This window comes from Convolutriloba macropyga, chromosome 5 (assembly GCF_964194025.1).
Source record: "Convolutriloba macropyga chromosome 5, txConMacr16.3, whole genome shotgun sequence".
Lineage (NCBI taxonomy): Eukaryota > Metazoa > Xenacoelomorpha > Acoela > Convolutidae > Convolutriloba > Convolutriloba macropyga.
Window position 1 is genome coordinate 31,449,714 of NC_134472.1, and position 24,297 is coordinate 31,474,010.

The 24,297-nt window shown below is 35.4% G+C and overlaps 2 protein-coding genes across 2 annotated transcripts in view; one reads left to right on the plus strand and one right to left on the minus strand.

Annotated features, from left to right (window-relative positions):
* The window catches only part of LOC142339330 (transmembrane protease serine 11G-like), a 528,023-nt gene that overhangs the window by 166,715 nt on the left and 337,011 nt on the right, over window positions 1–24,297 (plus strand). The gene's annotated exons all lie outside the window — the stretch shown is intronic.
* Window positions 1,556–7,544, minus strand: LOC142339317 (putative lipid scramblase CLPTM1). The gene is made up of 3 exons (XM_075389269.1): window positions 6,564–7,544; window positions 2,809–3,116; window positions 1,556–2,623 (listed from the first exon to the last, which is right to left on the minus strand). Exons 1-3 carry the CDS (start codon window positions 7,538–7,540, stop codon window positions 1,965–1,967), a joined length of 1,944 nt encoding a protein of 647 aa, XP_075245384.1. The 5' UTR covers window positions 7,541–7,544; the 3' UTR covers window positions 1,556–1,964.

Sequence of the window (24,297 nt, forward strand, 5' to 3'; positions counted from 1 at the left end):
CAATAAAGAACAAATTTTCATTGAACTTCAAACAGTTAACGCCAAAAAAGTAATTAAATTATCAAGAGCAAACAATGTAAATCTCTAACCGAGTACATAAAGGCTCACTGCCCTAACCGCTCGCACAAAAAATTAAAAAATAGAGCATAAACCGCCAAATATTTTTGTATATGTACAGATTTACAAAAAAATAAGAGATCATGTAAAAACTGAAAAACGCAAGGTCTGATTGCATGAAAGAAAGGCCGTTACCATATACACTGATTATAAAATAAGTCCGTCTAAAGATTCAAAAACTGCAGAAATTAAACATAACCGACTGACGTCGGAAGAATTGCTTTCAGACATGCGGCAAGCAATTGGCTTCAGTAGTAGTCAGCTTGGGCTTAAGCAATCCAGCAGTCGGGGCGCATTGAGAGCGAGGAGTTGGAGCGGAAGGGCAAATCTAAACCGCTAAAAACGCCTTTTTACCATTATTTCATGTCTTTTCGGCACTTCGGTGAATTGAACACATAGAGACCAGTAGAGCTCTAAACGAGCATCTATATGACTTAATACCATCCGGGCTTCACCTGTTTATCCCGCTTTTCAGGACAAAGTTAAAAGCGTCACACGAAAATTGGCATTAAAAAGACGACAGGACTTATATACTTGCAAAAAACTTCGTTTGAGAGCAATTAAGAAAAGCCCAAAAATAGTCAACAAAATTGAGAGATAGGAGCCGATTCTGATTTTAAAAAGCATTATGCGGCTCTCAGAAAACGGCTGCGATCTAAAACTACTATGTTAACAAAACCTAACTGCAAGCAAAAGACTTGAGACAAATCGGTGAAAAATGGCTAAAAGCGGTTGGCTTTATATGCACCATTCTAAAAAGACCTATTGAAAGGCATAACACATCATTAATTCAACGCAGCGCATGAACAATCTCTCAGAAAAAAATAAATCGCACGGCAAATTTACTTACTATCGCTTTTAGGGGGGATATTAGGCAGAAACTCCCTTAGGCCAACGGAATCTCGATAGCAATTAGGTGAAAATCCTAAACTCAAGTTTTGGGGAAAATAATGCGAATACCAATTAAAACACTTGAAAGGAACTTCAAAATCCAATAGAAGCTGTAAAGTTAAAATTGCTGATCAATAGCTTTAATGTATATAATTTAGAACCACCGGCTTGAAAAAATGCACGGTAATTTGGGGGAGTTGGAGTAACTGTTTTTGAATGCTAGTTCTCTATGAGGATAAATGTTATAGATTCTTGACTTACTATAAGTCTTCTAATAGTTATTAGCCAAATTTTCATAAAACTTTATTTCCGAATTTTCGCCTAATTGCTACAAAAATTCCTTTCTTCTAAGATCTTACGCCCCGCTTCAAGTTCAAAACGCCCTCTGAACACAGTACTTCCGGTAAAAAAAACTTCAGGTAAAGCTCAGGAAAACCAATACTCCTTTTAGAGTCGTATAAAAACCAAGATGAGTCTAAAAATAGCCTTGCTATCGCTTCGCGGGTATTAATCAGAAACACTTTAAGCTTAGATTGTCCAGAAAAAATTATCGAACTCAATTTCAATTCTTTCAGTAATTCAGGATCAACAGAAGAACCAAAATAAAATCAACTTTTTCAGGCATTAGGGACTTTGACTTTGTATAATTTAGACAACGACGATATCAAATTGGGGTCGCCAACGGGCTGACGATGACTGGGATAGATAGTTGAAGAGTGAACGTGCACTATAAAGAGCTACATCTGTTTCAAATACAATTTATCAGGAAATTTAAAAAACCGGCAGACCACTATTCATAAATTTGACAATAAATTTCTTTCATTTGAGGTTTCAAACAAACACAGATAGGTTACTATACAATGCGGTCTACCGGCAACAGTCATACAAATAAACAAAATCAGGCAGAATGTCAAAACAAATTAAGGAAAGCTTAACAAAACTGCTCATAACAGCCTCTATTTGTCCTTTTTGCTTTCATCATCACCATCATTATCCTCATTGTCAGCGTTGTCTGTAGCTTCTTCAGTAGCAGCTTCTTCGCTGGACTCTTTCGACTCGGTTTTCTGTCCCTTCCTATTGTTCTTTCCAGAACCCGAGGCCGATTCACCTTCAGTCGGCTCTTTATTATCAGTCTTCGATTCAGCCTGCTCGATCTGCTCACCAGTGACACCAAACTCATTGGTTCTGGTCTTGTCAACTGGATAGATCCACTTCTGGTAGAGGAAAATGAAGAAAATGACGTCATCTCTGAGACATCCAATTCTATACAATGTCGGCATCTGGATCACGAACGCAAAAATGTCATCTATGAACGTGTTCAAAGCCTTGTAGGTCAGCATTCTCCAAGGAAGATGAGCGACTGACTTCATCTTGTAGTTGATGAATAGTTGTGGCGTCATCATGATGAAGCCAAAGGTAAGCAGGAATCCGTACATCATACCTAGTACATATGAGTACCAGCCTTTGTGTTCGTTGTAGACCAGAGAGTAGATAGAGTAGCCAAAAAGAAGTGGAATGAAGAGAACTCCAAGGTATTTGAAAGCCATCCGATCATATTTCTTTGTGGGCGATTCCTTGTACGACGATTTTTCCTCAAACTTCAGAGGAATGAAGCCTAAAAATATGAGACTTAAGTTTTTGTTAGGAGAATGATGTAACTGAACAGCCAAAATACCTATCAAAATAGAAATGATTAAATTAAAACATTAGGATATAGCTAATTTTGACTACTTTATTGAAATGAATAGCAGACATTTTAATAACAAAAGCGGGTATATCTACGCAAGATTATTATCTTACCCCATGTCAAGGATTCCGTGGAGAATGTCACATGCACAACTTTTGTGATCTTCCACAACTCAATAAGTAGCCCGATTCCGCAACTTATTTGAACAACTGTGTTCGTCTCATTGTCCAAGACATACAACACCACAATTAGGGATTGGAATACATTGAAGAAAACGGAGCGCACGGAAAGCCCTTCCAGTGACTCTCTGGTTCGCCAAAACTGAATGTCGTTTTTGAAAGCCAGGAACTCAAAAACGCTGTGAATGATTGAGACTATTATAGTCAAACCAAGCAGATACGGGTTCGTATCTAACAACGCTCTAAAACAAATAGCATCTTGTTATCCTGAAGGTATGTTGGCGCACAACACCACCTGTATCACCTAACTATCCTAACTATTACAAACGGATAAAAAGCAAATGAAGTTGGATATCATTACATTCATATACACAAGTAATGCAATGACAATACTTTTGATTGTTTTCCAAAAAACCTAAATGTAGATCAAAATTTTTCGCGCAATTATCATAGATCACCAGAACAAGGCGTGGTTTAGCTAAGCACTTTACCCCCCCCCCCCCAGCTGAGCTAAGCAATTTACACACCCCCCCCCCCCCCCCCAGCTTAGTGGGAATATATGTTTTATGACCACCAGGCGAACGTGCATTACTTTTACATATATTTTTTTAATCTTCAAAAATGTAAATTCAAAGTTATAACCACAACAAAAACGTTTGGTTAAATATTTACATTTTCGAAATCGCCTCGCAAATATATGAATAGTTTGGTCTTTTATACTTCAGTAGAAAAAATTCCTAAAGCCTCTTACTTGTCTATCTATTGGAACACGTTCATGCAGTTTGACCATTTCGCTGCTTAGTTTTTCCTTAAATTTATTTTCTTTTCGCATTTCCTTAAATTTATTTTCTATTTAGTCTTCTCTTTTCGCATTTCAAATGCCAAACTATTCCACTTCCTAGGAAAATTTCTGATCAGAGACCTGTCACTCTAATTGGATTGGCACTTATTCTTTGGAAAAAACTGGACAGTTCTGGAGTTTTTGGTCAATTCGTAGTTTTCAAAAATCCTGAAAGAGGAGTTTTTGGTTTCTTGACTGCTCTCTTTATATTGTGAGAGGAGGTCAAAAAATTCAAGAAGACAAACTTTTTTGATGAAAAGCTCTGCTGGCAAAATTTTGTCTTTCAATAATACATCTCTTGCACTGTCAAACTTTTTGCGCAGGTGGCAAACCTTTATTCCCCAATTTATTTGTCTATTAACTCTATGAAGTGACATAAACGACAACGATTGAAAAAAAATGCACTAAAATTGAGATGGGACAAAACAAGTGATTTAAAAAGACCGATTCTGGCTTTTAGTGGTAGGAAATGTCTTGCTAAGTAAATTGAACTAATAGCATTTGCCATTTTTGTTAACGTTTTTTTAGATGAATAACAAAATTTAGATTGTTATCAATCATTATACCTAAATAACGACAACTTGTTTTTGGCTCTATGAAAATTCCATTATAATGAATTTGTTCAATTTTTGATTCACCATTTTTTGAAAATACCACAATTTCTGTTTTATCTCGGTTTGAAGTTAGCATATTTTGCCTCATACAACTGTCAGTATTTTTAAATACACTGCTAATTTCGCATAGGAGATTTTCATTGGATTTGGAATGACAAATAATGCATGTGTCATCTGCAAACTTTAAAACGTCCTCTTTTTTTCATTTTTTCTGGGAAATCGTTGATATACATTATAAAAATTAAATGTCCGAGAACTGTTCCTTGAGGTACTCCGTGATTGATTGTCACCCAGTTCGAATATTCAATGCCGTTCTTTACGCATTGTTTTCTGTCAGACAAAAACGATTCTAGCATTGCAATTGATTCCGTATTAAATCCATATTTTGTAATTTTTTCGAGAAACAATTTGAGATATCGAGTTAAAAGCTTTGGCTAAATCCAAGAATATACTAACAACGGTTTCGTTTTCTTCTAACAAACTGTTTACTCATTCTGTCAACGATATTACTGTCTTTTCAGAAACCCAAACTAATTTTTATTGATTATTTCATACTTTTCAACATGTTCTAGCATTTGTTGGAGCAAAGTCTGTCAATAATTTTTGCAAGAGTTCGTGTAACTGAAACTGGTCTGTAGTTTTCTGCTTCCAGTGGATCAACTTTTTTGTAAATTGGAGTTACATATGCTTTTTTAAGTACGTCGGGAAAATTATTTTTTGATATGCATTCGTTTATTGCAAATTGTAGATGTGTTCCAATAGACACTTTGCTACACTTGAAGGACCATGTAGTAAGTAATCCAGGACCCGCTGCTTTATTTTGTGGTAATTGATCAATTACAGTAAACAGTTCTTTTCTCCTTATGTCTGAAGGAAAACTCAGTTTTGTCAAAAGCATAGTCAGGTAGCTCAACCTTTTCTGTCTCGCCTTCGTATAAACCTAATTTAGAAAAATAAATATTAAATGTGTTAGCGATTTCTTTTTTGTCTTTTAAAATATCTTGGTTGAACCGAACTCCGAACGTTTGCTTCTTCCTTCCAAAAATTGAAAAGCCTGTGCTTTTCGGATAAGATTCAAAATTTCTCTGGATAACCATTTCTTTTTTGTTGATTTTGACGATGACTCTACTATTTTAATGGGAGCTATATTATTCAGAAAATTGTCGAACACATTTGAAAATTTTTCAAAAGTTTGGTTTGCATTGTTTTGTTGATACGTGGGACTCCAACCCGCTGATGCAATTTTTTTGTTAAGATTAGCTCTAGTAAATTTGCTAGTATCCCGGTAAAAAACTGCGTTTTGTTGTTTTTATAATCAATGTCGTGACGAAAAAGAAAACTTGTATTAAATGATCACTTCCAAATAACTGCACGATAACAGTTGTATCAAAAACTTGGTGTTTTGTTGTTAAACAGTGATCAATCAGTGTTTCCTGATTTCCATTTGTCCAGGTTGGAGTATTTTTATTTACTATCTCAAGCCCATTGTTGGAAGCAAATTCTGTCAATAACTCTCTCTTTGATTGAAAAAATTGATGTTATAGTCTCCGAATGGTATTGCATTATCTGTTATTGAATATGCGCCCGAAATTTCTGATGTCAACTCTTCTAGAAAAATTTCGGAACAATAAGAAACGTTTACTACAAGTTTTTCCTTAAACGGTGCTTGTATTTCAAGCCATAGTGATTCAAAAAAACTTCTGTTAATAGAGTTGAGATCATTCCGTATTTTATGTTTGAATGTATTTGGTACCCATATTCCTACTCGATCACCTCTCGTTAACTGCGTCAATTTTGATCTACTTTGATGAACAAAGTGGTGATTGTTGCTTAAAAAATTTAAGGGTATCTTCTGATTATCGTTTATCCATGTTTCAGTAACAATAAAGCATGTTTGTCTCTTCTGCTGTTGCAAAAGATCCGAGATTTCTTTGTGTTTGTTGTTAACGCTTCTAATATTTGTGTATACAAAACATGGATGCAAGTTTGCATTTGCCTTATGTTTTTCGTAGCCTTCGAATGTTTGTAAATTAAGTAAATTGGGCCCTGGATTAGATACGTGCTATATACAACATAATTTTTAACTGGGGGTCATAAAAAACACTGGGGGGGGGAGGCGAAACAGATTAGATCCGATCATTTGATCGCGGATCCATGTGAAAACTGCAAGAGTACTTTGTTTTAAATCGTTATCTCATAAAATCATGCGATTTTTAAAACGTCATCACACACACCTTTTGAATGTATCCTGATCGGCATCGTTACTCTGGTCCTCCATTAGATACATTGACCAATGATTTCGCATTGACTGTGCGGCATACATTTGCCACCTGAACAGAGACAGAGGTGCAAAAGAAAGCTGGAAATTGATTTCACTCACAGTCTCATTCAGAGGCATGAAATCGGAATTCAAATTCCAATAGTCATTGAAGAATACAATTGGATAGTAATCTCCAAACTCGTCAAACAAAATAAATTTGTCTAGCGGTGAGGGTACTTGACCTTGTTTCCACGGAGTGTGATCATCGACAACATTAATGGTATAATTGGGGTGAAAATGTGATAAGATCTCGATACGATGAGTTTCATTCTCTCCCAGTTGTTGCTCAGGGGGTGCTTCGGTGTCGCCTGTAAGAAGATTTTTTGTCTTTTTGAACTCACGTTTTTTGAACTTTGTGATAGCTTTGGATCGGTAAATAACTTTACTCTTATCATAATCTTTTGATTGAGGATTATGACTAGCTCCTTCTTTTGTTAGGTACACATGGAGATATATTGTCCCATTATTTTGGACTGATGCCGGTACAGGATACGCATATTCCATAGAATAGGTAGAATCTTTATTGGGACCAGCATACCAATCCCCATATTCTAATTCTTCTAGTTTCCAGTCAGGATCAGATGATTCGAAATTGAGAGGCAAAGTTTCCAGGTCATTGATATACACAAAAACGCTCATTGGAACTCCTTTAGGGAAAATATTTTGCCCGGGTCTCAAAGGAACTGCAACTTCTTTTCCATCGGGTCCAATTTTTCCTTGCTGTGTCGTATTGTTTTGTGAGCCTCCTCGAAAGAAACTCATCACAAAGTACATTATCATCATTCTGGTGGCAAAGCTTTTAAACATTGCCCATCCTGACTGCTGCTGTTGCTGCCCGTTTTGGTCGTTGTTTTGAGCTGCTGCCGCCTCATTTGCAACAGCCTCAGGCATTTTCTTCCCTGAAGGTGAGATATTATTATAAGTTTGTTGGATCTATTGTTTCGCCCCCTCCCCAGTAGTTTATGCCGCCAATGGTTTGTTATGGTTTGTTATACAGCACGTAAAAAAATATCTTGTGAGGGGTCGTAAAAGTTATATGCCCACTATGCTGGTCGGCCGAAACAGAAAAGCTCCAGCTTGCTTCATAGCTAAAATGGCTCAATCTCTGGGTCTTTTCCATTATGTCCCCCCTCCCATTATGGTATATTTGCCATGATTAGGAGGGGGGCTATAGGTTAACTGACCACTGATCGGGGGGGGGGGGGCTATAATGGAAAAAACCCATCTTTAAGTGAAAACGGGACTGATGGCAAAAAAGTATCGCAGAACAAGTATTGAAACGTCTGCAAAATTATATGCTAGAATGTTAGGAACCCCAGCAGACAGAAGTTTTGAGTCACAAAGTTTTTGAAAGAAACAATCTGCAAGCAGTTCCTTTTGACAAAGGCACCTGATTAAACAATATATGAAAAAGTATCATTAATTAAGTAATTACAGCACCAAAAGCCCCCTCCAAATGCATTAAACATAAACCGACTCATGTCGGAAAAGTTTCTCTCCAATGACAAGCGGCGCAATTTAATTCAGGGGCTGTAGCCTAGATAAATTTTTCTGGATTTTTCCCCATCTCAGTGGGCGCATAGTATTTGCACCCCCAGACGCACGTGCCATTTTTTTAGATAATGGTTTACTATGTGATGGCACGTGCTCTGTAACTGGGGGGCGCATAACGTACTGGGGGTACAAACGGAAAAGATCCATTTTTCTTTATGCGTGTTAAAACTTCAGACGCAGGTAGGCTTCGAAACCCAACCTCCTGAGTCCGATTCTGTCACCTCGACAGAGTCGAAAGCCACTCGGCTATCAGTACCTTATCATAGTCTCTCTAACAATCGGTTTTGTTTGAACAACAACTTTATTTCTAAATGAGAGCAATTGAAATTCAAAAATCAAGAAGTGTGTTAAAAAGTCACTTAATAAGTAAAAATAACCTAGTAGCGCAAAACGGTCGAGCGAAAAATTTGCAAAAAAAAAGACGAGCAATAATTGTTTCTTTCGACAGCAATTAATAACCTATTACAAGGAGGCAGTAACGCGAAAAACTATTTAGGACAAATTCAACGGAAAACCTGATTCACTATTTCGATAATTTGAACATAACCGACTAACGTCGGGCGAATTCCTCTCAAACGACCGGCAAGCGCTTGGGGTTTCAGCTGTGGGAGGGAAAGATGTGGTGGTGGGGGGGGGGGGTCAAAATCTAAAACCCCCACCTTCACACGATAAGTATGTCTCCAAAACAGTTTCTGTGAGTCGCATACTTGTAGACTAGTGAGCTGAAAGGCATCAGAACCGAATGCCCACTGAACGCTACGAATATGTAAGCACATGAATCTTAGCGGCCAGTGGCTCTTAGTTACCTGACACGACGGCAATTGTTCCATAGTTCTGGGCACAAGGCTCGAGGGGGCTAAGATTCATGTGCTAACTTATTTGAGAACCAAAGGGTACGAAGGGTGTTAAACTTTAATTAAAATTAAGAGTACAGTTTTGCAAATTATTAAACGAGAACTTTTCGTTAATAACAGAATACAGCGAAACATGGAACGGTTTCAACGAAAGCTTGTGTCCTGGATAACAAATAGCAAGACACTGAGTTACATCGAAAAACTACGTTTGTCAAATCTACTACCCTTGCCAATGTACTATCAGCTCAATGATCTTCTACTACTATCAAGTCTTCAACAAATTCAACCGACAAATACAAAACAGCCGGTGCTGCCTGGAAACAGATCAATGAGAAGAGACGATTACTTTGACTTAACGAAAAAACGACTCGAAAAATCTCGCTGCGAATTCTTCTTTCGCACCCAAAGGATAGCCAACAGACTTCATCACAGCATTGACTTCGGAAATCAACACGGCCTAAAACACAGATTTCTAAAGCAGATGTGGAATTATAACATGATGCGGTACAAACCAGAAAACGTCTGCACGTGGCAGATCTGTTGTGACTGTCAACACTGCAGAGAAACATGGACTAATTTTCTGTAACTGTTTTGATCGGGAGAAATCCCTTCTGTAAAAAAATCCCCAATAACAACAACAACAACAACAACAACAACAACAGCAACTGGTTTATTATTTTTATCATATTATAATTTTTTTTATTTGCGGTCAATCATGTTTTACCACAAAATTTTACAATTTTGAATATACCCCCTTAACTATAACACCCTATCAGAAACTTATTCACAAACCTTTCCAACGCTAATTGAAAGGTTGCTGGGAAAGAGGGGATTGGCGGTGGGGGTTGGGAGTATTTGGAGAATCCTTTTAAATGTTGTCAATGATCCAAATGTTTCCGTTTCCAAGGCGAAGCAATTGCTATCCTTTCAGATTGTGATGGGAATTATCAATAGTATTAGTTGGTTTGGCCTCAACACCTAAACTTATGCTCCTTAATGCGAGCGGGCCGCTAAGTTTGAGCGGCTAAGTTGGGGCCGCTAAGTTAGGGCCGCAAAACTTAGCATTCCACTTTTTCATGTGCTAATTGCTAGTTGCTTATGCCTTTAATTTTTAGCGACCAAAACTTTGTACCCTGCGTTCTCTACTTCTTTATTCTGTTTCTGAGGATCGAAAAATAGCTTAAAAAATATTTTTCATGACGAGTGCTAAGATTGTTTTCCATGATGATATTCGAGTCTGCAACTTCTAGTTTTCTGGCTCCGTTGGTAACTGTGAGTGTCACAGATATAATTAAAAAAGGTGTACAAAAAACCTTGGGTTTCAAGATTATAGATTTCGTTTAAAAAAGATTAATTACCTGATTTATGACTGATACAAGGTTGATAGGTGTCAGAAAAAAATAGACATTTGATTATAAAAAGATCGGTTTCTAACCAAATCAACGAAACTGACATCTCTGTATTGACTTCCTTAAATTACCTCGATGATAGAACTGATATTAGTTATCGACCAAAGCGAGGGTTAAATTCATTCATTGAGCACCAACCTACCATCAATGCTAACCACTCTGTTAAATCTTACTTTATTTAACCCAAAAAATCTTCAACATTAATGTGCTTAATAATTTTTATCATACCTTTGCATTTTAAACAAGTACCACGCTCAGTTAGCCAAAAACATAAACCGTTGCGTACGTGCGGCTACTACATAATTAAATCATAAAAAATTGAAAAGGACAAAATTTAAGAGAAAAATTTCCAAACTCAAATTGCAAGGAAATGATCAAAATCATTTGTTGACTCTGGAGTGCTGCCGTGTAACCCATCTGCAAGACTTAAAAAGTTTGGTCGCCAAGTAATGATCGTTAAACTCAGAAACGCACGAAAATATTCAAAAATTTTATAAAATTGCAAATTTTAATACAATCTCTCTACAAAGTGTAACATTAATATTCTTCAAAACAACTTCGTTGTCTCAAGAGAACATTCCCTGTCCCTATTTCATGTCTTTCTGAGCTTCACTGGCTCATAAAGATCCAAAAACTTGGAACATGAGAATATTTTTCTAAAATCTAGAGAAAAAAAATAAATTTTGTCAAAAAGCTGTATAAACTCAAGACATTAAAATATCGATAACCATTCCATTAACTCTAGAATCTATGCAACTATTTTTTATGAAACCAAGGACGAGGTCCCAGCGCTCGTGGTGAAGGAAAAATTAAAAAAAATTAAAAATATTCAAAAAAATTGAAGTTAGCAAATTTTTAAAATATTGCTTAAATTCGTGATGTCGAAATATTCCAAAACATTCCACTACCCAAAAACACACACTAACCTCTCATTGAAACACAAAGGAGGTCTTTCGGTTCTTGAGACTCGAAAACCCTAAAAGATGAAAAGAATTTCAAGTTTTATAAAAAAAACTCGAAATCTGGTGATTTTAACGGGCGGCTACTGCATAATTGAATCATAAAAAATTGAATATGGCAAAACTTAAGAGACAAAATTTCAAATTTAATTTGCAAAAAATGTTCAAAACTATTTGTTGACTGTGGAGTTCTGCCATGTAAACCATCTGCAAGACTTAAAAAGTTTTGTTGCCAAGTACTGATCGCTAAACTCAGAAACAGACGAAAATAATCAAAAACTTTGTAAAATTGAAAAATTTTAACAGAGTCTCTCTTCAAAGTGTAATATTAATTTTTTTCAGAACAACTTCATTGTCTCAAGAGAATATTCCCTGTCCCTATTTCATTTCTTTCTTAGTTTCACTGGCTCATAATGATCCATAAACTTGGAAGCTGATAATATTTTTCTATAATCTAGAGATAAAAAAATAAATTTTGACAAAAAAACTGCAAAAACTCAAGATATTAAAATATCAATAACCATTCCATTAACTCTAGACTATGCAACAGTTTAATATGAAACCTCGGATGAGGTCCCTGCGCCTATGGTGCCGAAAACATTTTACAAAAACTAAAAATATTCAAAAAAAATTGAAATTAGCAATTTTTTAAAATATTGCTTATATTCGTGATGTTGAAAAGTTCCCAAACGCTCCATTACCCAAAAAGACACAGTAACCTGTCATTGAAGCGCAAAAGAGGTCTTTTGGCTCGTGAGGCCGGAAGAACCTGAAAAAAGAAGAGAATTTCAAGTTTTATAAAAAAAAACTGCGAAAGTTTGTGATTTTAAAAAATTGAAAACCAATCCATGGCCCATTAAAATTTTCTAGTACCATACTGTCAAAGTCTATAGGAAGTTGGTTGACCCTTGAGGCTGAAAAATACTCAATATTGGCAAATTTTTAAAAAAAATTGAAAAAAAGCAGTTTTTGTCAAAAAAGATAAAATTTGTGAAGTTAAAATGTTGAAAACCATTCCATTACCATTAGTAACTATGCGGTATCCTAATATCAAACTTAAGAGGAGGTTCGTAGGCTCCTGAGATCGGCGAAGCCTAAAAAATGACAAAATTTTCAAATGACGTGAAAAAATTGCAAGTTCTATAAAATTTCTCATTATTGTGATTTTCAGAATTTTGAAAACTAATCCATCGCCAATAAAAACTTTCTAGTAACTTACTGTCAGATACTAAATTACGTTCTTGAACCCCCTGAGGCTAGAAAAATTTGAATAATGACATCTAATGTCAAAAATTTTAACATAAAATTGCAGGTTTATAAAAAAACGCTAAAGTTTCTATGGTAAAAATCTTGAAAACCATTCCATTACAACTAGCAACTATGCAATGACCTATTATCAAACCCCTAGAGGAGATTCGTTGAACCTAAGGGCTAAAAAAATTAAAAAGGTAAAATTTTTAAGGAAGCTTGATTCGTGATATTATAATTTTTGAAAACATTCCATTAGTGCTAGAAAATATGCAATAACCTATTATCAAACCCTAGAGGAGATTCCTTAGCTACAAAGGCTATAAGTCTGAGAAATTTTAAAAGAAGGAAGAAACTGCAAGGTCTATAAAACTAATTGCTGAAGTTTGTGATCTTAAAAAACTGAAAAACAAACCATGGCCAATAAATATTTTCCAGTAACTTTTTGTCAATATCTAAAGGAAATTTTCTGACACCTGAGGCTGAAAAAATTCAAATAATCGCAATAAATTTCAAAAAAATGCAAACTTTGTCGAAAATTTGCTAAATTTCGTGATGTTAAAAGGTTCCAAACCATTCCATTACACAAAGAAAAAAAACAGTAAGTAATTATTGAAGCCAAGAGGAGGTCTATTGGCTCTTCAGGCTGGAGAAACCTAAAAAATGACAAAAATTTCCAAAAAAACTTTAAAAAAATTGCAATTTTCTTGAAAAAAATTGCTACTTTTTTGTTTTGAAAAAACTGAAAATCAATTCATGTCCAATTAAAAGTTTCCAGTGACACAGTGTCAAACTCTAGAGGAGGTTTTTTGACCCTTGAGGCTGACAAATCTTGAAAGGTGACGAAGAAATTCAAGAAAAAAAATTGTAGTTTTTGCCGAAAAAAGCTGAATTTTGTAATGTAAAACTTATGAAAACCATTCCATTACAACTAATAACTATGCAGTATCCTAATACCAAACTTTAGAGGAGGTTCGTAGGCTCCTGAGCTAGGAGAAACCTAATAACGTTCGACTAACTTGAAAAAAATTGCAAGCTTTATAAAGTTCCTCAACTTTTTGATAATCGAAATTTGAAATTTAATCCATCGCCAAAAAAATTTTCTAGTAAGATAATTTTCAAACATTAAAGAACGTTTTTGATCCCTGGGGCTAAAAAAATCTGAATAATGACAACTAATGTCAAAAAATTTTTTTTAAAAAAGCAGGTTCTGTCAAAAAAATGCTAAAATCGGTAATGTTAATTTGTTGAAAACCATTCAATTTCAACTAGCAACTTTGTAGTAACCTATTATCAAACCCGTAGAGGAGGCTTTTTGACACTAAAGGCTGAAAAGTAATAAAAAGGCAAAAACTATAAGAAAGTTTGATTCGTGATAGTATATTTTTTTAAAAAAAACCATTATATCTTGAAACAATGCAATAATTTATTATCAAACCTTAGAGCAGGTTCCTTAGCTATTGAGGCCATAAGTCTGAGAAATTTCAAAGAAGAATGAAAAAATTGCAAGTTCTATAAAACAAATTGCTGAAAATTGTGATTTTAAAAAACTGAAAACTGAACCATGGCCAAAAAAAATTTTCAGTAACTTAATGTCAATCTCTAAAGGAGTTTTTCCGACACCTGAGGATGAAAAAACCTGAATAATCACAAAAAATTTCAAAAAATGGAAGTTTTGTGAAAAAAATAGTAAAACTCGCGATGTTAAAAAATTCCAAACCATTCAATTACCCATAGAAAAAATGCGGTAACCTATTAGTGAAGCCTAGAGGAGTTCCATTGGCTCTTGAGGCCCGACAATCCTAAAAAACGACAAAAATTTTCAAAAAGCTAGTAAAAAAATCGCAGGTTTTTTAAAAAATAATTGCTAAAGCTTGTGCTTTTAAAAATTGAAAACCAATCCATGGCCAAATAAAAATTTTCAGTGACGCACAGTCAAACTCTAAAGGATGTATAGGTTTATTGACCCTTGGGGCTGAAAAACCTGAATAATGACAAAATTTTTTTAAAAAATTGAAAAAATTGCAGTTTTTGTCCAAAAAAGCTAAAATTCGTGATGTTAAAATGTTGAAAACCGTTCCATTACCACTATTAGCTATGAAGTATCCTAATATCAAAATTTAGAGAAGTTTCCTAGGCTCTTGAGCTTGGAGAAACCTAAAAAATGACAAAAATTTTCAATTGACTTGGAAAAATGGCAAGTTTAGCAAAGTTGCTCAACTATGGGATATTCAAAATTTGAAAACAAATCAATCGCCAATAAAAACTTTCTAGTAACTTATTGTCAAACACTAAAGGACGTTTTTGGCACGTGAGGATGAAAAAACCTGAATAACGAAAAAATGTCAAAAATTAAAAAAAAATTGCAGGATTTGTCAAACAAATGCTGGAATTGATAACGTAAAATTTTGGAAAAACTTTCGATTACCACTAGCAACATTGCAGTAACCTATTATCAAAACCCTAGAAAATATTCTTCGACACCAAGGGCTGAAAAAAAATCAAGATGGCAAAAATCTTAAGAATGCTTGATTCCTGATACTAAAATTTTAAAAACATTCCATTAGTTCTAGAAACTATGCAATAACCTATTATCAAACCCTAGAGCAGATTCCTAAGCTTTTAAGGCCATAGGTCTGAAAAATTTCAAAAAATGAAAAAATTGCAGGTTCTATAAAACAGTAGCTCCACGACATTAAACCCTTGAAGTCCTACTAAATGTGTCTACGTGCCTCCAATGAAAATTAATTTCCTCTGGGCGCTACCTGATTATCCCGTTATTAACGACGAAAAGTTAAATGGGTCAGATAAAAAATCTTTTGAGTATAAAAGTGCATAAAAAGACCAACAGGACTAATACAAATGCTACAAAATTCGGTTGAGAGCAATAAATAACTATGATTCAGCCATCCTAGTTAGGATCCTAGTTAGCTTAGTTGTTGTGATAAACCTATTAAATAGATATCCACTTCATCGTTTCAAATTTTGTGCTTATAGACTATATGCGCTACAGGGCTGAACCTAGTGATTTTCCTATCCCATGAGTTCTTAGTCAAACACCCTCTAGCTGATAAGTTCAAAATAATATTATTTCTGGGCAGTATGATAATTAAAATTGAATCAAGTTGACTATAGGCAGCACCAGTTGATCTGAAGCAAACCCTGCCACCAATAACATTTGCAATTCCAGGGTTCAGACTAAATCACTATTCAATTTCCCATCGCAAGGAATTAACACAAATCCTAACGATAGAACTTCTACAAAAGAAAACCCAAATAGCCCTCTGCCATGATATTATCAGAGACACAATGGACTTACTTGCACCGTCTTGGTTCACCGACTTTCTTCCGAACTTCAGAACATTCAACACGCTTGCCAACGATACAAAACAAAAACTCATAATACAGAAGAGAAAACCCTCTCCAAGAACAGCTAGCACAAGCGCACCCATCACTTTAACGGGAGTTAAATTATCTGCAAACTGCTTTGAAAATTAACTTACAAAAAATACTGGTAAGCAAACGTCAACCAAATCGGATGAGACTGTCTCAGAATAGCAGTCAGCGCAAAACTTCAAGGAAATTGCTGTCAAAGAACAAGAACATTAAGAAAAAGTAGTGAAGACAAATGTACTCTAACTTTTAATTGTCCTATGCTCTGGTAGCCTTCTGGAACTTTTCTGTTCGGTTACACCCTAGGTGCTTGACAGTTGATATGTAATTAGATCTGCCGAGAATCTGGTTAGTAATTGTTGACAAATTTTTCTGATTTTTGGTGGCTTTTTGGTCTTTTTTTGTCCACGTGCGGCATAGGGGAGCGTTTACCAGCCAAAAATAGCTCCAGTTAAAAGAAAAAAATATAACCCGGGGACCTGAATTATGGGGATGGACATATAAACAATGCCGTAAAACCGTCAAGATCTCAATTGATAAAGTGATGGAGTTTGACCAATACCGTTAAACCGTCAACATGTCAATTGATAGAGTGAAGGAATGTGACCTATGCACAACACATTTCTGGTACAAATGCCTAAACATGACCGCTGCAATTTTTGAGAACGTGATGAGACCTTCAGTCAAAAGTTGTTGCAAAATGCCTGTCTCGGATGTCAAAACGGTCATAAATGAGTAAAGGCGAGAGGTCGAGTAAGCTGACGAAATGACCAGATTGTTCTGAAGTTAACAACTAACTCAGTAAAAACCTTAATGGACAAATTTTATTGTTTAATCAATGGTTCCAAAGCGAGAAAAAACCGCACACTTTTGACAATAGAATCAAAGGAAGTTTAGCACAAAAACGTGGCAAAGTGAAAACACTAAAACAAATCTCTTTAGAAGCCTGAGTAGACCAGAACGTGAAGAGGAAGAAGAAATCAAGAGAACGAAGATTGTAATCAAACATTGGGCAGTGGAAAAGAGGGCGAAGGAATTACATTAAACTCAAAAAAATTGAGAGAGCTTGGTGAAAAGCTGGAGCAAAAAGACGAGATGGTGACAAGAAGAGACACTTTCCTGGCGCCATCTCAAGCAAGAAGAGTCACTTTCCAAACCATCGAAGAGGTGCGTTCTATCATGAAGAACTTCGCCAAACAAAGAAAAACTGAATCTAACTTGAAGGACCCAGACAGAACTCTGAGAGAACAAGAAATTATTCGCTAAGTTGTACACAATGCAAAAACTAAACAGCACTGGAAAATTGGGAACCCCTGCCTCTAGTCAGAAAGATTTCAAGGGAGATGGCAGACATTTTCAATGGAGATGGCGCAGCAACACCAATCTCAAGAAAACGGATAACTTGCAATAAACGTGCTCAAACTAAGAAACATCGATTTATACTGGAAATCGTCTTGGCACAAAATTTATGGTTTTAATTTAGAACCAAAAAGACAAGAAACGGATGGAAACGAGACGGCGGATGCTAGTTTATTTTATTAAATATTTTCATTACATAGAAAAAAATCATACCCTGCAGCGTTACGGAAATTCATCATTTTGAACCATCCGACCACTTCTTCTCTGATGTTTTTTGAAATTGACGCGGAACTCAAACAAGTTTTTAATTACATTGGAAACTCAATAGAAATGTTTGTAGTAGTAGTAGTAGTAGTAGTAGTAGTAGTAGTAGTAGTAGTAGTAGTAGTAGTAGTAGTAGTAGTAGAAGTAGTAGTAGTAGTAGTAGTAGTAGTAGTAGTAGGGCATCTTTATCTTCCATAAATGGATTGGGAAAGTATAGCAACACACAAAAGTATAGCAAAACGCCTTTAAAGACGCTGTGCGAATGTCTTGCCTCACACAAAACACAAATAAACCGACGAGAGAGAGAGTGAAGCAAAATCCAATGTCTTTTCTTGACTTGCGGTTCCTGGACCTAACCTTGACCTCAAAAATTGTAGAAAATTGTGCCCCAATAACAGCGAACAGCAACTAAAAAAGACCTCACTCCGTTTTGCAATAGGATCTGTTTTGATATAAAGGATAGAATTTCGGAAAAGTGATTACTTTAAAATGCAATGCCAATTTGCCAGAGAAAATATACCTTCACAGGCAAGAAGACCTCACGAGTGCCAGAAAACGTTCGAAAAAAACTGTAGTCATCCATCGAATTCAACAACAGTAAAGATGAAGAGATAAAAAGCCAAGATCTTGTTGAATGATGAAACCTTGGACTTATAAAGGCAAGAAAAAGGCCAGGAAAACGTTCACAATAGAGAGCATTGAATAAACTACCGAAAAAATTATTTATGAAGAAGAAACATTTTGCGCAAAGCAACTCAGCAACCTTGCCAACTGATCGAAACAACATTTCTGCTTGTTTAAACGCGAAGACAACAAAAAACAGAGAACCAAAATATGCAAGAAGTCCCTTGTCCTGAAAAGCACGATGAGAAAGTTCCAAAACAGTTAAAGAGAAGGTAAATTTACTTTCTAATTTACTATCAATTTTCACCGGGAGCTTGGGATATTCAAGTTGATTGCAAATTTGCGGTGAGCGTAAGTGCTGTGAGAGTATATCCGGTGAAACCATTGAATAAATTCACCAGGTGGCATATAAAACATTATATTAATGGCTATAATAGTAATCTAAGGCCATTGCAATTTGGGTTTATGACAGGAATATCAACCTTGTAGTTAACGAAAACCATAGACAAGTGGACCGGAGCAATTGACAATGGACACGAAATAGACATTATATATATTTATATATATATATATATATATATATATATATAAATATATATATAAATATATATATATATATATATATATATATATATATATATATATCAACTTTAAGAAAGCTTTTGATACTTTGCTTCACGGTCCCGCTCTGACTTCTAGAACTGTAAGCAAAAAAGGGCAAAGCAATAGGCTGTGAACCGTTACAAAGACGGCGTTAACTGGACATCACACAACGGTAGCAAGCAAAGAGTGGCGTTAATGGGGACCTACTCCAATTGCAATCAGAATTATGATGTGGCGTTCCGCAGGGGATAAATTTATGTACTAGGTTTTTTTTATCATGTACACAGACTCAATGCCAGACTCAACGAAGCCAGCTATATACTTCTTGAAGATAATGCGAAAATATTCAGTTCAATCAGTGGAAAACACAATCACTCGGACTAGTCGGAGAAAAGTTTAACAATCTGTCAATGAGGTACAGCCGTAGTTTACTACGTGTCAACTCACAAAAGTTCGTTTTACAAAACTTATCACCAAAAAGCAATCAAACTGAACCAATTGGACAGTGATGAAGAACAAGCTGCAGTTGAATCAGAGAAAAACCGCCGTGTAAACACAGACCGGAAGCCAACTTTCGGCCCTAATATTAAATCAGAAGTCAATAAAGCGAATTTCATCCTTTGGGTGACCAGAAAAACCTTTCAAGTGATTGCCCTGCAGACCTTACTTCAGCCTAACAAGGCACTTATTCTACTACACCCTGAATATGCAAACGAAGTCTGGTGTCCCCTAGTGAAGAAACACGTAACTCTAATGGGGAATTTACAACGTCCAGCATCCGGCTTGGGAGTAGAGATCCGAAGAAAGATCTACCAAGATAGACTCAAGTTACAGTCTGCCAACGTTAAGTTATCAAAAAAGAGAGGCAAGATAAAACAAATCTACAAGATACTGAGGGAGAAGTACGCCGCGGAGGCAACAACTGGTTTATATGGAACTAACTGTAGAGATGTGAGAAGGAAATAAAGCAAAATCCGTACCAATAAGCGTTGAACTGAATTGCGGATGAACTACTTTACAGTGAAGGAACGAAATGAGCGGAATTAGCTACCAGTTGAAGCTTTGTCAAGCCCATCACTGGACTGTTTCAAATCAAAACTGGATAAACGCTGGGCCTCTCAACAGTAGATTACGTTGAAGTTGATATAATTGGCACGGAAAAGACCAGAAAGCTGATCAACAGAGGCAAGAGCTTGCCGATTAGAATTCTTGAAAAAAATTAAACTTAGTGATGCAGTCAACATACCCCACTTCACATTTCTGGAATATTGTCAACTTGCTAGCATGCTGGGTCAGGGAATTCTTCGGCAAGGTGTTTTTCGCGCAGACTGTTCTCGTGTACTCAGCTTCTTTAATTAAAAACAGTTTGGTTAGATGTGACGACGCATGATGATATCTAATGTAATTGAAAACGAACCTGAAACTTGTAAAATTCATAGCGATTGATTTCAGAAGCTCTACTGCTTAAAATCCCACGGAAAAGTTTGTGCGCCGATATCCGGTCGCGTTTGAAATCAATTAATTTTACGTTTTTTTGTACCTTCAAAAGAGGCAGAAGTTAGTTACTAAATTTACTGTATATTTTCCGTCAATATTATGCAGATTGAGTCATGTGATGGAAGTGTTGTAATATTTTAAAAGCACCATCTCTCAGTCTAACCATGAAATAACTGTAATGTATGCAAACCTTTAGAAATTAATACTAAATCTTTAATAATTTTACTCCATTTTGATTTTGTTAAAATTTTCTCCACATTTTCTAAAAAATATCAAGTTGTTTCTCATCAACTATTGTGAAGAAATTGCATTCTGTATAAGCAATCAATTTCACAATTTTTTCATCATTAGATTTTCTGAAGACAATTTTTTCGACGATCCCAGTTATTTGATTTTTGTTTACTCACATGCAATTTTAGGTTCAATTTTCCTATAATTGAATTTTTTGTTGTCTTCCTTTGCTTCTCATTCATCTCTTTTACAGTTGTTCAAGATTATCCGTACTAGTTGGCAGAAAAAAGTTATACCAAAAGTTTTACTGAAAATGTTTGATGCTCTCCACTTGCGACTATCAGTAGTAGTTGGAGAGCTGCCTCTTTTTCAGATTTTGCCAAATTGCCGTCAGGTTTCCAATATTTGTGAACAAAATAATTGATTAAGAAGTTTAGCATCATTGATATTGGCCCGATAAGAATAGACTTTTTCCAGTTGTGTAATTGTGTATTTTTTTGACTGACACTGTCCGGATTGTTTGCAAATCTCGTAATATTTGTTCTACGACTTCATTTCGTTCGTCAAATGAGAGTCTTTGATACACAGGAAGACGTGCCATTTTAAAATGAGTTTACTCAATAAAATGTTAACATGCATTTACTATTGTTGCCATATGAAGCTAATTGTCAATCGCATGTATTTTAGCAATCAAAAACTTGAGTGGGTCAGTAATACCTATGTCAATACTGTTGCCTGTCACTTTCTAACCCAAAAATATGTCCGCTCAAAATTCAGGAAATGTTGCCTGAATTTTCATTCAACACTCAAAAGGGATTTTCTATAGTGATGCCAAATTTTTCCGGGTTATTGGATCATTTTCTCTCATTCTTTTTTTTTGCTGACTGAGCTACATATAGGTAGTTGAAATGAATTGTATATTGAAGAGCTGGCCCGCGAGTCCTTTTGTTAGCCAATGGAACGTGTATAGCTTTGTAGAGATTTAGAACTGTTGCATCTGAAATCATTGGGAATATCAATGTTTTCCACAATATCCCCGTGTTCAGGTATTTCCGCTTTATCATATGCTAACAGCGGATTTGTTGACATCGTAGGTGATAATCGTTTGTTTGTAAGTTTTTGCAAACTGACTACTATTTCAATAATTTTTCAAGCACTCTTCATGAAAGTAGTTCAGTTCGTACTTAATTTTTGACCTTTGTAAATACGGGACTAAAAAATGTTAGCCTGTAGCTAAAAACTGCTGGAAAGTATGAACTGATTTCACTTAACAGAGCAGATGACAGTACCATTAAATTGGTTTGCACTTGTAATACTTGGTCAAGGGTCTAGACGAGTCGATTGCAAATCTTCCTTTTTTTGAAGTTTTTAATATCAAGGTAAATGTTCCATTGAAAAACTCTGGCTTTTTTGGGATGCAATAGTTTTTGTGTTGAAAATTGTCCACATTTTCTGAGCGATGAATGACATTGCACATATTATCTTTGTTTTTCCTTTAATTTTAAATAATCGTCTATTGTATTTTCCATTTGATTCAACGCAAAATCACTGTTTTCTCTGTTTTGATTTCCCCTCCGCAAAAATAAAAGTTGATACCCAATGAGCAATCATTTGCCGAACATAGAGTGGCTGTTTTCAGGGCTGCAAATGCGATCATGGCTGAATGTTTTTGTCTAGACATTACTTTTTCTGTAAGTTTATTTTGCTCTCCAAGTGTTTTGTAAATTAGGGCATTTATTTTTAACATTTTCACTTGAATTATTGAACGCGTGTGTGTGAATTATTGTTTGCAAATCTCGTAATATCGGTTCTACGACTTCATTTCGTTCGTCAAATGAGAGTCTTTGATACACAGGAAGATGTGCCATTTTAAAATGAGTTTACTCAATAAAATGTTAACCTGCATTTACTATTGTTGCCATATGAAGCTAATTGTCAATCGCATGTATTTTAGCAATCAAAAACTTGAGTGGGTCAGTAATACCTATGTCAATACTGTTGCCTGTCACTTTCTAACCCAAAAATATGTCCGCTCAAAATTCAGGAAATGTTGCTTGAATTTTCATGCAACACTCAAAAGGGATTTTCTATAATGGAGCCAATTTTTTCCGGGTTAATGGATCGTTTTCTCTCATTCTGATCAAACACAGATTGAAGTTAGAGGTTGCGATGTAATGATATATTTGCCTTTGCCAGTGTTTCGAGCCTTTTCCTCGACGGCAGCTTCATAGATCTTCTTTCACACTTCCGGCAAGCACTGAAAGGACTGCCTAAAAAAGGGATACCAAAACAATTATCACAAGCAGTTTAAAACTAGAAGCCATTATACCAAATTGGAGAAATTGCTTGAATCTACGCAACTGTCAATAAAATTTTTCGATACAAGAACAATTTTTTTTATTGTTGACTGAGCTACATATAGGTAGTTTAATTAAATTGTATATTGAAGAGCTTGCCCTTGAGTCCTTTTGTTAGGCATTGGAACGTGTATAGCTTTGTAGAGATTTAGAACTGTTGCATCTGAAATCATTGGGAATATCAATCTTTTCCACAATATCCACGTGTGCAAGCGTTTCCGCCTCATCATATGCTAACAGCGGATTTGTTGACATCGTAGGTGATAATTGTTTGTTTGTAAGTTTCTGCAAACTGACTACTATTTCAACATTTTTTCAAACACTCTTCATAAAAGTAGTTCAGTTCGTACTAATTTTTTGACCATTGTAAATATGGGACTAAAAAATGTTAGCCTGTAGCTAAAAATTGCTGGAAAGTATGAACTGATTTCACTTAACAGAGCAGATGACAGTACCATTCAATTCGTTTGCACTTGTAACACTTGGTCATGGGTCTAGACGAGTCGATTGCAAATCTTCCTTTTTTTGAAGTTTTTGATATCAAGGTAAATGTTCCATTGAAAAATTTTTTGGGATGCAATAGTTTTGTGTTGAAAATTGTCCACATTTTTTGAGCGATGAATGACATTGCACATTTTATCTTTGTTTTTCCTTTAATTTTAAATAATCGTCTATTGTATTTTCCATTTGATTCAACGCAAAATCACTGTTTTCTCTGTGTTGATTTGCCCCTCCGCAAAAATAAAAGTTGATACCCAATGAGCAATCATTTGCCGAACATAGAGTGGCTGTTTTCAGGGCTGCAAATGCGATCATGGCAGAACGTTTTTGTCTAGACATTACTTTTTCTGTAAGTTTATTTTGCTCTCCAAGTGTTTTGTAAATTAGGTCATTTATTTTTAACATTTTCAATTGAATTATTGAACGCGTGTCATTTTCAGTTAGCTCTTTTCACTGTAGGATCACATCTGCGTTCTGATTGACATCACAAATTGTTCGAAAGCCTCAATAGGGCTTAGGTGTGCTGGCAAGCGGCCAAACTCAGAAATTTTTAATTGTTCGGTCTATATTTATAATCAATTTTATCTTAAAAATATAATGAGTTTTTTCAATCTCACCTGTTTCGCAAAGATAGATTGATCTACTGTTTCAACCATATTTGGGTTAATCTTGTGTAGTAGATTCCTCTGTTTCAATTAGAATCTCTACATAATTGTTGACAAAAATCTCATTAGTGAGCTCTGACATAAATTGTTTTACTTTTAACAATGTATAGACGTTTCTGATACTCACTGA